The 13778-nt window shown below is 37.4% G+C and overlaps 1 protein-coding gene across 50 annotated transcripts in view; it reads left to right on the top strand.

Moving 5' to 3' along the window:
- The window catches only part of CLASP2 (cytoplasmic linker associated protein 2), a 145094-nt gene that overhangs the window by 49081 nt on the left and 82235 nt on the right, over positions 1–13778 (top strand). For 42 of the 50 annotated variants that reach the window (XM_051768488.1, XM_051768489.1, XM_051768468.1 and 39 more), the window contains one exon: positions 6085–6231. In XM_051768488.1, coding sequence (XP_051624448.1) covers positions 6085–6231 — 147 coding nt within the window. Of the gene's footprint in view, positions 1–5328; positions 5581–6084; positions 6232–13778 lie in introns of those variants that run through there. The other 8 variants (XM_051768479.1, XM_051768482.1, XM_051768485.1 and 5 more) reach the window with 6 other exon arrangements.

Here is a 13778-nt window from a genome sequence, read left to right as displayed (position 1 = left end):
TTTAGCAACTGTTCTCTGGTATTTTTTATCTCCCCTAACCCCTGTGAGGTTACTGTCAAAAAAGGAGTCTCTTGTGGTAAGAGTTTGAGATTTTGCTGATGAGCATCCAAATATATTGCACAGAACAAGAGAACCACTTGCCAGCAATGAATCATTGGTACAGTTGCCTCCTTCAGGAATGCAAAGAGAAACGGAGGAGGTAACATGAGGTGAAGTTAAATACATCGGGAAGTGGCCTTGTGTTACTTCTGTGCCTAAAGTGTTGACTCCTAAAGGCTCATGCTCTGTCGTTGAGGGAAGCAGGTTTTTGTTTGTGAATGACAATTTGTCTCCTAATGGTTCAGTATCCCTCTACCTGCTGTGGCACAGGGAGAATGCCCAGGAATCATGACTTTATGGTAGATCTAAAGCATCTTTGGTGTGATCCATCTGTCCAACCATAGGTGTCTTGAGGTGCCTTGCAGTATTCACAGTAGCCATGTGGAGCAAAGAGGCGTGACACGAGACTGGCAAGAGATCTGTGGCCTTCTGGAATGTCAGCTGGCCACCAGACAGGATACCCAGGACTGTCTAAACTGGTTTTAGATGACTGTGCTTAGGCAAATGAATCCTATCCTTTGTGTTAGGACAAACAGATTTGGACTGTATGGAATGCCTGATGTGTAAGGGATAAAATGCTCACTAAATGACGTGGGACATTGGCTTGAAGTATGGATTAGGAGGATCAACTAACTTGATGCATGTGTAGTGCTTGCGGCTTCATTTTCATGCTTGACAGAAATTGTTGTAGGCCGTACCAGTTCATCTGGAATTGAGCTAATGATCCAGTCCCAGATGTTCCAAGTAATTGATGCAGTCTATGTTTGTAAGTCACTGAAGGGGGACTGGCAGTCAGTGTCTTGGTAGGCACAGAGTGGGGGATGACTTGGAAAATCTAAGGAGTTTATGTACTCACCGTTGTTTTGCTTGGGCAGGATTTTGCAGTTGTCATCATAAACAGTTTGTGGTGTGAAAGAGGAACTGTTAGCACTAGTTCAAAACCACTTCTTATCTATTAGCAGTACTTGGAACCAAAAGGGATACAGAAAGGGCATGTTTTTAAGAAAAGGCAGTTAAAAACTAGTTTTATTAAATATATAAATATTAAATATGCTGTCTTCTCTGGTTTGACTAATTATCAATCTACAATGAAATGCTACAAGTTGGTATTTACAACTCCAGGTGTGTTAGATGCGTAAGATATTGCTTCTGATAACAGTATCAAGATTTGCCTTTATGGCCAGCTTTAGTTCAGTGTAACTGCAGGGGATCCAGTTTTTTCCCCTCTACGGTGTTACTTGGGTATCTGCTTTAAGGTCAGTTAACTTCTGATTTGCTGCTGCTGAGTAGCACAGGTAGAATATAGATCTTGTATTTGGAAAGTGGTACTGTGGTGATACTGTGTTTCTTTCTTCTGTTACTATGACTTACAAAATGTTAGCTGTTAAGAGTCAGGTTAATTCTATGAATCTTAAAACCAGCTAAGGTAGAGGCTTGAGTTGCATTTTTCTCTGGATATGACAAGCTCTAGATTTCTCTCTAGAATCTCCTCACTGGATACATCTGTAATTACCCTTACTGCTCTATAACCAAATCACAGTAAATAGATTGTTTTGAAGTTTTAAATATTGGTAGTACTAGAGTGTTCTTTGAGTATCAAGTTTTATTTTAAGTGTTTGTCCTTTGATCTCTCCAAATACTTTGGAAAACATACACTACATAGTTGTGATCTGGCCCCCAAGAGTAATGCTACAAGGCACGAAGATAGCACATGTATTCTGTTTATTTTTAGTTCAAATTGTGTTGTTTGTTTCGTAAGAATTTCAGTATTTAAACCTTTGCCGTAGTTCAGAGTTTTAGTCTTCCTGGATTTAATCTTAGAATAACTTTGAATAAACCCCAAGTTTTGAAAGTGTGGTACACTCTAGCTTCTGTTGTGCCCTGCAGGTTGGTGTGGTGGGTCTTTTGCTGGAAAAGTTCCTTTGACAACTCTTGAAATGTTTTGTAGGAATGCACAGCAGTTCATTGATACCAGTTCACTTGCTGCGTTATACCTACCGAATGCTCCTCTGTGGTACAGATCTCTGCCTTCCATTAGAAGAGAAGACTTCTGATGCTCAGACATTGAGTCTTGTGTTTGTAGCTTTCTGAAGATAATGAACAATCTTTTCTTGAATTTTTTTTTTCCTGAAGTTGTTCATCTGAAAGAGAACTTGCACCAGAGTGAGAGCATCTGTTGCTCATCAGGCTGCTTCAGCAGCTTTTGGCAGTACTAGATTCCAAGTTCTTCTCGTTATGGTGCGCTTACCTCCAAAACTCTTCATACTCAATATGATTTAAAGTCAACTGAGTACAAGAACAGTGTTGTGAGATTTAACTGAGGCTCAGTGTCTTTCATTTATTGTGTTTTTCCTTTGAGATGTTCCGTGTGTTACTAGCAATTCATACAGCTTTTTATTTTTAGTACCTTGCAGCTTTGTTGTAAAATGCTGTTTGGTTAGTGCTTTCTCAGCTGTCAGATGTATTTGCATATGTAAAATCTGATACTCTGAAAGTGTTAGACCTTTAAAATTACCTGGAATGAAAATTTATCTAGCCATTCTAGAATGGAAAAAGTTTGCATCCTTCAGATAGCTTTGTTTCGAAATAGCAATTACATTTAGGCTTCTGTGACTTCTGTTGTAGAAATCTATTTTGTTTGTAGACAGCGTAAAACCAGCAGTGCCATCACAGTTTGATACTGACGGTACAACCATCATTGTGTTCTGCATGTTGACAGTCAGGAGCTCCATCCCTGGTCCTTTTGGCCAGCCAAAGGCACATAGTAAACACGTTTGGCTCAGCTGGAATTGCACCTTGATTATACCCTGTGGAGCAGCAGTTAAAACTCAAGCTGGGGCTCTCCATGCTGAAGTACATGGAAATGCTTTTATGAGAGCTACAAACCGAGTGTATCATTGCAGATGAGTGAGAGCGCATGGGAAGCACATCGTACAGGAAGCAAATAAAATGCTTTGGTGTCATGAAGTGCTATAAACACAAACCTCAGGTTTCAGATTTTCACAAACACCGTTGAGCGTATTTCTAGAAACGGAGTGTCCCTGAAGTTCACTCGGGATTTTGATGTTAAATCCTAAGGTAAAAAAAGGGTAAAGACCTAAAAGGGTGAGGGAAACCTCTGGTTTCTTTAAGAGATGGTACAGAATTTTCCTGCTTATGTTTATTTAAAAACAAACCAACCCAAACCAAAAGAAACTCAGCTACATTATCACTTTAGCCTTAATAGAATTAAAACAGATAATTTTCAGCCATTAATTTTATATGCTTATGGTTCTGTGCTATTATTTTGGAACACTTAAAAGTAACTGTACCACAGTTTTTAATTTATTTTAACATAAACCATGAAAAGTCCAGTTAAGAATGCCCATGTATCAGTGGTTAAGATAGTTCGGTGTATCTCAAAAATAAAAGTGGGAATTTATTTTAAAAGCTGGGTTTCATGTGGACTGAAAAATTATGAAACTGTTTCATAGTGTAGGTTTTTAATTCAGTGTTAATAATGTTTTAAATGTATGAAAAAAATACATTCTTTAACTAGGCAAAGTAATTTGACAGTATTCCCAAGAACATTATTTAATATATCGTCCTCTAATGTACGCAACAGGTCAATACCTGGAAATACTTGCCTTTGCATTTTTTCTGAAACTCTGTTTGCACATTTTGGGGTTGAGCAGTAACTTCTACAATTCCCCATCTTTAGTATGCCTTCATAATGAACAGTTTGGTAAAAATGGAAAGTCCCAAAGTACACTGTCGTTTGGGTTTGTTTAGATTTTTCTTCATTAGGAGGTTTTGCATAAGTGAGCAAATGCTTACTTTCTATTTTTGAGATTGTGTTGCAAATAACTTTATTGTTTCAAAGGCCTGTGGTGCAATATTTGTTTATCAGCGCTGCATTGTAGAGCTGTTGGGTAGTAATATGAAAGTCTTGCCTGTTTCTTCATCAGATTTGAAATGCAGCAACAAAACCATTTTTATTTGAAAAGTGTGTTTTCATTTTTAGTCAGTTTTCATGATTCCATACTCATGTGTCAGTGTTGATCTGTTCACTCTGTTTAAAAATCTGCAAGATATTTCTTAATGCTATTTTAAAATTACCTGTAATGCTGCAGGTATCCTAGATATTAACCATTGCTGTTTATCCTTTTATTATGGTGTTTAGCTCAGTGCACTTAATGTGGCATTTGGATCAGTGGTTTTCCTTGCTCAAAAATCTTGATGTCTGGTTCTATTTAAGATACTGAGAGTAAAAGCATCAGGAATCAAAATGTATTCTGGCTCACCCGTATGCTGAGCGGGAGTGCTGTTTCCATGGCAACTCACAGGACACTGAGGGGGAAGGCTGATGCCTTTTCCCGATTCGGGAGAGTTTACAGATCCAAACACAATTATTCTTAGCATGATTCTCTTAAAAATGAGTGTTTTTAGGAGAAAAGGAAATAACGTTAATGAAAATTGTTCATATACATCCATATGTTTCTTGTGGTGGCTTGTTCCTTTAATCATGGAGATTCGTTAGTGCTAACACAGCTTTTGGCAAATGCTAATAAAATGTACTAATTATAGCAGCAGTGATCTTGGACACCTTAAATGAAGGGTGTTCCAGCATTCGATGGTGCTGCAAATGCTGCTGGACAAAACCTTGCTGTACCCTTTTAATGCAGGCTGAGTTCCTCTGGGAGGCTATATTGTTAAATATAGTTGACATTTCACTGGGAACAAGTTCCGAATAAGCAAAGGGTAAACAGTGACCATTCCAGAGATGATAAAGCTTTGCCATTAATTTTAGTTTTCTTTTAGAAATGGCAGGTTTTAGAGCAGGTAATATGCTAAATTGGTCTTTCATTACTGTAATGCAGCTGTGTCTCAGCCTCGCCCATTTTATTTATTGTAGGAACCATAGACTGATGCATTTTCTGTGCTCAAGCTTATAGATAAATCCTTCTTCCCTTAGTGGGTTGAGAAAATCACTTGCCTTCTACTGTTGGAATATGTTGGGTCTTTTTTTAAGGCAAAATATTTTGTATTGAGACTGTTTAGTCACTAGAGATGAATTTCTCTCTTGATTAAAATTACACAAACCTGAAATTATAGGAGAGAGGAGTGCAAACCCCAGAATATTGTCTGCCTGTCTAATTTTTTTTAACGAAGGATTGGAATAGTGGCAAATACTGTGTGTGGGAATTAATTTATTTGCATGGAGAATTTTCACCTTTTCCTCTGGCGTTGGCTCCCAGAAGATGATGTCACCTTGCAGCTCATTGGTTGTCAGCACCTAGTGCAGGGAAGGGAGAGAAAGATGCCGGCACAAATCTCAGTGGTGGATCTAGGGTGTTTGCGAGCAGTTTTTGATGGAATCTTTGATTAGTATTAAGAATTTACTGCATGTGGCCATGTGAGGTGCTGGGTCCGTCCTTGGGTGAGGGGATTGAAGAGCTATCAGAGGAATGAGGCGACTGATCTGCAAGAGGATCTGTGATTGTAAGTTGAAAAAATCTGGGTGGAAGGAAAGAGACAGGGAGTGCTAGTTAGACACATTGTGGGAGGATGTGTAGCAGAAAATGCATGCATGAGTAAAAGAAGAAAAAGGAGAAGCATTTGTTTTTGGTAAACTGGAATGATGGAAATTATATGAAGGGCTTTCCTTTGGGGAAAATATTAAAAAATGCTCAAAAATATTCAGTCTGTGTGAATATATTTTCCTTTTGTGGGAATGGATGTGTAGGATTCATTTTTGTGCTCAGTTTTACTGTGGTTAATTATGAAGGAAAAATAATCTTTTATAAGAACTTAAAATGTAGAAAATGCTGTTTATTTCTCACTGTCATTTTATTCCTAGGTCAGAGACAGGACAAAGTGATAAATACTTGCTTTTATTTATGCATTTTGTCAATTTCTGTGAAATGTGAAGCAAAATAGTTGATTAGGAAATGAAAATACACCCATTCTAATAGCTGTATTTTTATTTAATGTATCCTTTTCTAGACAAAAGCTTTGATGATGAAGAGTCAGTGGATGGAAATAGGCCATCATCAGCTGCTTCAGCCTTCAAGGTTCCAGCACCTAAAAAACCAGGAAATCCTCCAAACAGTGCAAGAAAGCCAGGATCAGCTGGTGGGCCTAAGGTTGGAGGTAATGTAAAGCAATTCAGATTCTAATCACTGTTCCCACAAACCTTGCCAGAGCAGGCACAAAACAGAGAACTTTGGAAGGTAATGTTTAATTCATGACTGCAGTATTTTTGCAGACACAGAACAGTAAGGGACCCTGTTTTATGTAATTATTCAAATGTAAAGGTGTGTGCATGTCTGTCTGTTTTTGTGAGTGTACATTGAGCTTATAAAGGCCTCTCATAAATAAAATTAACATCTGGAGATAGCATTTGTGTTGGTGAAATGAATATATATATATATAGAGAGAGAGAGGTGTTTCTGCTGGGATCTATGCTACGCTTAATATATGTATAAATAAACTGTGAAAATCTGTAGTTGGTCTGTGTAGATGAAATTTTTACTGCAGGTCTGCACTGTTTCACGTGGCTGGAAAGGACTAGCCATCACCCACGGACCTCAGCAGGGATGTATATTACATCTGAGTGACTTTTATTATTATTCCTTTAACTGTCAGAGTATTGTGAAATTGGTTGTGAAAGATAAAAAATGAAGGCCAAAACCCTTGTCAGGATTTTTTTGCATGGTATAATTTCAAAGGAGTATAATGAAGAATGCTTACTAATTATGATGTTAGAACAGGGAAATCCGCAGTTTTTTAGGGCGGGGGTAATCTAACAAAAGCAACTGTTTACTGCTAAAGAAGTGACAGCTTTTTTGATGGTTCTTTTACACCTTCTGAAAAAAATACATAATTCAGTGGAAATACACCATACTTTAGGTGTGTCTTTTCTATGAATGAGTGGTTACTTCAGTAAGGGGGTTTTGTTAGATTAATTTTTTCGTGTTCTTGTTCATGTAACATTCCCAGATGTGATCTGCAAAGGAAAGATGAAATTTGAAAGAAGATCCACATGGCAAACAAGCTTTCTTAAGTAATTTCACATTACTAAGATATAGCTAATATTTTGGCAATTTATTGTTTCTCAGTTGCGATCTTCAGAATTCCTAATAAATTGGAAAGATTTCCATAGGGTTGGATCAACACTGTCATAATATAACTGAGAATTGATAGCAGTATGAATCAAGAAACACCACCCAAAAGACTTTGTAAAGGAAATTCTCTTTAAACTGATTCTTAATATTTATTATTATTACACATAATAGTAATAAGAGTAAGTAAATATAAATAAATAATATAATCTCCTTTAACCTGAAGCATGGTGGGTTTTGCATGCAAGACTAACATAGTACCAGAGCTGAATGCTCAGGATTCCTGTTTATTTCAGTATGCGCTTATTTTATTAAAAATAAATGGGTTGTAATGTAATCTTTTTTTTTTTTTTTTTTGCATGTAGAGACTTTAGATTTACATGCTCAGCAGTAAAAACATGGAGATACAAGAGCAGGTGAGGGGAAATAGGAACAGAATAACCACTCAACTGATATTTCAGTTTATCTAAAAATTCAGTAGTAAAGAAGATTTTTAAAAACCCCCAAAATTATTACATTGGTTTTTCTCATTTTCCTATATTGCCAAACTTGAAAAAAATAAATTAAAAAATAAATAAGGACAAAATTTAAGCATGCCAAAACCAGACTACGTTGGTCATTCCTTGCTTTATACCATTTCCTTTCAACTCTGGAAAATACTGGGGAGTGTTTACATATGCATCTCTTTTTATTTTTATTATGTAGTATGTCTGTAGTCAGATTTTTGAAAATTTAGGTTTAAATATTAATATAGCGTTTACATATCCTGCATCTTCTAGCCTAATCAAGCACATTAGTGTAGATGCCAAATGTATTTCTTAAACAAGTCAATAATGTCATAGTCTCTCCCATAAGCGAGGAATTTCCCATAACAGTATTCATATGAACATTGACAGTAGGTCAGGCAAGAGGTCTGTACAGTCCACTGTCCCATCTGACAGTGGTCAGAAATGACTATTAGGGAAATGCACATGAATAGGGAAAATGTCTAGAAACACACTGTGATTACAGGGCAAAATGCTGAGTTTAAAAAGCTTTATTGCACAGAGAATCATGGTCTTTGAAGAGTCCGGTTAGGGCATCCTGTTCTACTTATCTTAGGACTTTAGGGATATTTGACTACAAACAAACCTTGATGCTCTTTCATAACCACTTTCTGTAGGATCTACTTTTCAGGTGCCTAAAGGACACCTGAGATTTTTCTTCATCCTCAAAATTGCCATCTCTGTAAACGTATAGTTCAGGAAGTTGTCTGTACTTGCTGATTTCTTAAGGCTCTGCCGTATCCTCCAGTCCCAAATCCTTCTGCTCACCACTGCATTCCAAGTCTATAGTGAGTGGGTGTGTCATTTCTCGCCTTTCCCTCATGAGCACTGGTTGGGTATTTCAAGCTTTCAGTGCTCACCTCGTGCTTCTGCCACCTGTTGGTCCTGCTTGCCAGTTTTCTCTGACTCTTTCATGTATCCATGAGTCCATATTCAGAAGTTACGGTTCACCTTCGGAGAAAGAAGTAGCAGCAGCTCCGTGAACTGTGTTGATTTTTCTTCCCTTTTCACAAAAATCTCCCAAGTTGTGTCAGTGACAAGAAGTTGAATCAAGTCCTTCACTTTTCTTCAGACTTCTGCAACCAGGCAGGATTTAGCAGAGGTAGAAATTGTGCTGAGCATAAGCTGAGATTATTGCAAGTTCCATTCATTCAAACTGCCTTTTACATTCCAAAGATTCTTTTCCTAGGATGTTGATTTACAAAAATGTCTTTTCCTATCAGCTGTAGGTGACAATAAAGTAACAGCTTTTTCCTGTCTCCTAAAGGGAGTGGAGGCTATCTTGTCTTGAGGCTGAGCAAATTAAACTCCTTAGCCATGCTGTTTGTTTTCTTGCCTGCTGACACCTCCTAAACTACACCTCAGATGGATGTGTGCTTGGCTTTTCATTATATACTCCATGGAGATGTTTCTTACTGAAGAAATGGATAATTCCACCACCGCCCAGATACTCTTTTGAAGTGGAAGGACCCATCCAATATGCAAAATAAGATTTTTTCATTGCGTTGGGCACTTCTCGTTTAATGTAGGAAATGCACTTTGGTGACGTGGGAAGTGCAAAGTCATTGCTTAGGAAGGCAGGTAAAACAGGTATGTACCTGAGCACTAGCAATGTCCTGCTTGGGCTGGAACTCTCTCTTCTTGTGCTGGGAATGATGCTGCAAGACATTTTCCTGACAGTGGGGATAGGAGAGCTTGTAGAACTGACAGGTGTGATCAAGCCTGTGGAACACAGCTTGCCAGAGAAGTATCAGAGCAGGCAGCTGTGGTGGGAGTAAGGAATCCAGCAGGCTGTTTCTCCTCTGACTTTACTGCTTGGAGGTGTTCAGACACTGGCCTTCTTGCTAGTGATGAATGAAGTAATAAGTCTTCCATTTAATGGACAGTGCTTTGTTTGGCATATTTCTTATTCCATGATCAATACGCTTCCCCAAGTTAGTCCTTTGCCAGGAAGCACACAGCAGATCTACTTACTTCTGACACACTGGCTTTCAACTCTTCATTCAAGTGGCAGAGCCTCTGGAAATACACACTCTGTGTGTTCTGCCCTTGCAGAAATGGATACTCCTGGGCTTTTTCTTGGCAGTATGGCAAGCAGCTTTTCGATTGTAAGGGGGACACCATAATTTACAGTAGGAAAGGACTTCAGTATGTCAGCCAAATGAGCTCTATTCCTATCCCTGTGCTGTTTGAGATCTCTCATAGGTCTTTGGCAAGTTCTCTTGCAAATGTGAGATCCCTGTTCCAAGTCTTCTAGGGAATTGCTTGCTTTCATACTATTCGGAAGCTTTATATAATCTAGATGTTAATAGGAAACCTCAGTCTGTGCCTCAAGAGGAAGTCTGGCCTCCTCTCTTTTTGCAAAATGTAATTTTAAGTCATCAGTTTTTAAAATTGATTAAATATAGGAATGTTGATAGTTCAACAGAGCCATGTGGCATTTGGAAGAAATGCTTGCTGATGAAACCCAACCATGACAGAAGTTTGTATTAACTTTCTGTTGTGTGTTTTATGACAACTTCTCTAGGACTGGGATGTTATTCTTAGTGTTGTAATTTTAAACAAGATGAACTTTATACTTTTTGCAGTTGGTTTCAGTAGGAAGACACTGCATGATGTATTTTAATCTATGGTTCATTGGCTTTTTTAAACCTCTAGCGTATTGGTGGACTGGCATTATTATACATTACTTCCTGTTTCACACTAATAACATTGTTATGCTTTTTGAAACAACCTGTGTTGCTGTAGGATGAATCATCCAGAAACAAACCAGCAAAGGGGATGCTGTTCATTTAAATTTCAGAATTATTGTAACTGCCGTTTAAAAAGATAATTTTGGAGTAAGAATGTTGTTGATTCCAAATGTGAACTATATGAAGTGAAATGCAAAGGACATATATTTTTATTAGTTTTATTTTTAAAAAAGTGTGCATGCAAAAAGCTTTTTTTTATTCCCCAACATAACAATTGTGATGTTGCCACCTTCTCTTAAACTGTTCAAAGGATCTGATCTGCAATGAAAACTGCAGCTGTGCCAGTTTGAGGTTTAATGCTGGCATTATTTGAAAGGACTTTGTTTTAGAATGGTCTTAATTCTTAAACTTAGGAAAAAAAATCCCTTTAAAGCTTGATGATTGCCAAAAAGACATTAAAAATATCTCCTTTTAGGTAGAAATCAAGTAACTGGAAAACTTTGGTGAACCAGGTGAACAGTCTTGGCAAAAGAAGGCTGTGAAAACTATAGTAACACCATCCATGTTTTACGTAACTGCAGGAACTGAAGGAAACTATTCCAACTTCTTTGCTTTTCTTTTAGTTCTGTTTCCTAGTAGAAGACATTTTGAAGCATTTAGAGGCTTCAGTAGGAAACAATTTAATTGGAAAGGCTCTACATAAAACAGATGTGATACTGAAAAATAGATAGGTGAAATCTTAGCCAGTTGAAGTTAACCTCATTAAAACTACATACTGTAGGTAAGAAACATTTGTGCTAAAAGAGCTTCAATAATTATGGAAGTGTAAATACGAATTGTTAATGAATAGACTTGAAACAAGATAGACTCATGCTCTCTGTATCGATTGTCTCCAGACTCAAGAAGAGGGTTCTGTCTTTACTAAATAAAGGCTTTGTAGTAATCAATGCTCATGGGGGTTTTATAACTTATAAGTTCAGGGGTCTTTCCTCTATTATTTGTTTAACCCTCATTAAGTGATTTCCAAAGTGCTGTATTTGTCATATGAAATACACTAGATTTTTTTTTACCATACTGGTCCTTTGTGTGTCATAAATCTACTTTGAAGTGATATTGGTCAGCAAAGCATCCCTGACATTCTGTGGCACTTGGTTTCCTTTTTTGGTTTCCAGATTGTTGAGAAATTCGAGGATTTTTCTTCAAAATCCCAGCTGAAATCAGTCTTTCTGTCTTTCTGAGCAGCCTTTGAGATTAGCCTTGGGTATCAGTCTGAATCACAGGATTTGCTACAGAATGCCTATTTGCTTGCTTTCTCCCACAGTGAATGTCAATTAGCTTCCATCCCAAGAGATCCTTGCCCCTGGAATTGCTGGTTGCAATCCTGTAGTCACGAACTACAGCTATTTTAACCTAATCTGGAGTTTGGGGAAGTAGGAGGACTTCCAGCTTTCCGGGTTCTCTGAGAGTTGTTGGATTTTGTTGTTGTTAACGGCAGTCCAGGTTAGGGTTCTCTTGCACATGATTGGTGATCTGTTCCTGTTGGCCATTATAAATACTGTGCCATCACGGGGTTTTCCATTCCTGTGGCAGATGCCTTCCATTGCAAGGGTATTGAAAAATCCACCTTAATGAGGAATCTGAATGAAGATAAACATGATAAATTATAAATAGATATATGAATATGCACCTATACATACACCTTCAGAAAATATGTGTACATAATACTGTTCGTTAGTCTTTGTTTTTTATGTGTCACCCAAGTTCATACTACTGTATTTTGCACTTAATTTCTAGATGTTTCAATTAGATTGTAGGATTCATTATGCTGGTATAAACATGATACTGTGTCAAATGGTCTTCTCTCAAAAGCCTCATAGTCTGGAGGTTGCCTTATAAATGGCTCAAATAGGGAGAGAGTAACAGTGGAGCACAAATAAAGAGATCTGGAGATAAGGGCACTCTAGAGTGTGCAACCTGCTTTTGACATCTCTACCCTGTGTTCTGGTCCCAGACATCTTACTGGCAATCGTGGTCATACCAGACAGTGATGAGAATAAGGAAGACAACCCACCCCTTGGTTAGTTGCTGACACCGAGTACTGATTTTTTTTGAAGCAGTAAGAAGGGGAAGCAATTTGTTTATGTTTTCATGTGGGTGAATCTAGAAGGAAAAAGAGGAAGGAGGGAGCGGGAAGATGGACTGAAATCAGCTGACCCTGCCACTTTGAGTCCTTATGGACTGTGAACTGTGTTGAAGAGTAACAAAGACAGCCATTCCAAAACATTCCTGCATTGCTGCTTTGCAAAGTAGCAGGTGTGATTCCTCTTTATAGGGTGATGTGTCCATGTGTGGGAGAAGTGTCTGTAAAAAACCTGTTTCATTTCTTTAGATTATTGTGTATACTCTCAGAGAGAGAAGCAGGGAATGCAAGTTATTTTTGTAATGTAAGTATTTTCACCTATGGCGCAAATATTTTTTTCCAACAAATAAATTTAAAATATATAGAAAAACAATCCATTAAAATCAAGTCACTGACATCCTGTCTTGTCCTAGTGAACTTTTAGAAGTAAAAGATAAAGATGTGTTTTCTTGTAAAAATTGTAATTGTGTAGTTTGCAATGGCAGGTTATGTGAATTCTAATTGTTCTTAATACAGTATCTATTTAAATTGTTTCAGAAAAGAATGCACAAATGAGAAGTGACACCAGTAATGAAAATTCTGTTTTACTGTGACTATTACACCACACCTCCTCCAAAAAATTCATTCTGTTTTGGCAACACAAATTACAGATCATACAAAGGAATTGTGTTCCTAGTTGTTCTCAGTAATTTCTGGAATACAAAATAATTAGTGCCATTTTCCCTGTTAAGGTGTAAAACTAGGAACAAATTAAAATGTAAATAGGTAATTAGAAAGCTGTATTAAAAACTGAAAACAAGACTAATGCTATCATGTTCATAAAATTAGTATAACTTCAGAACTCACCTGTTGAAACTGGATGAACAAGCCAGGGTCTCAAATTTAGGTTATTTTAATTATTTATGAAAAATGAGTGCCAATAGAGAAAAGAAATAGATGAGTGCCTTGAAAGATTACCATGTGAGCGTGAACATTGTGCATGAGTTGAAAGATGACTGTATGACCTTCCAGCTGAGTAGAAACCAACAATAATCAATTTGAGATAAGCCTAAAAGAAGTCAGGTGTCTGTATTCTTGCTTCTCATGGAACTGCTTTTTTTTCCTCCACATCCAGGGTTAGGTCTTACTTAATGTGTCCTGTACAGACCTTGTACTAAGTAAAACACTATTAATTTTTCTGTTGTATAATTGTCTTATT

This window comes from Manacus candei, unplaced genomic scaffold (assembly GCF_025592945.1).
Source record: "Manacus candei isolate 608988 ecotype Guabito, Panama unplaced genomic scaffold, ASM2559294v1 h1tg000095l, whole genome shotgun sequence".
Classification (NCBI taxonomy): domain Eukaryota; kingdom Metazoa; phylum Chordata; class Aves; order Passeriformes; family Pipridae; genus Manacus; species Manacus candei.
The sequence above is the reverse complement of the archived record's forward strand: the minus strand, read 5'-3'. Positions and strand labels throughout refer to the sequence as shown.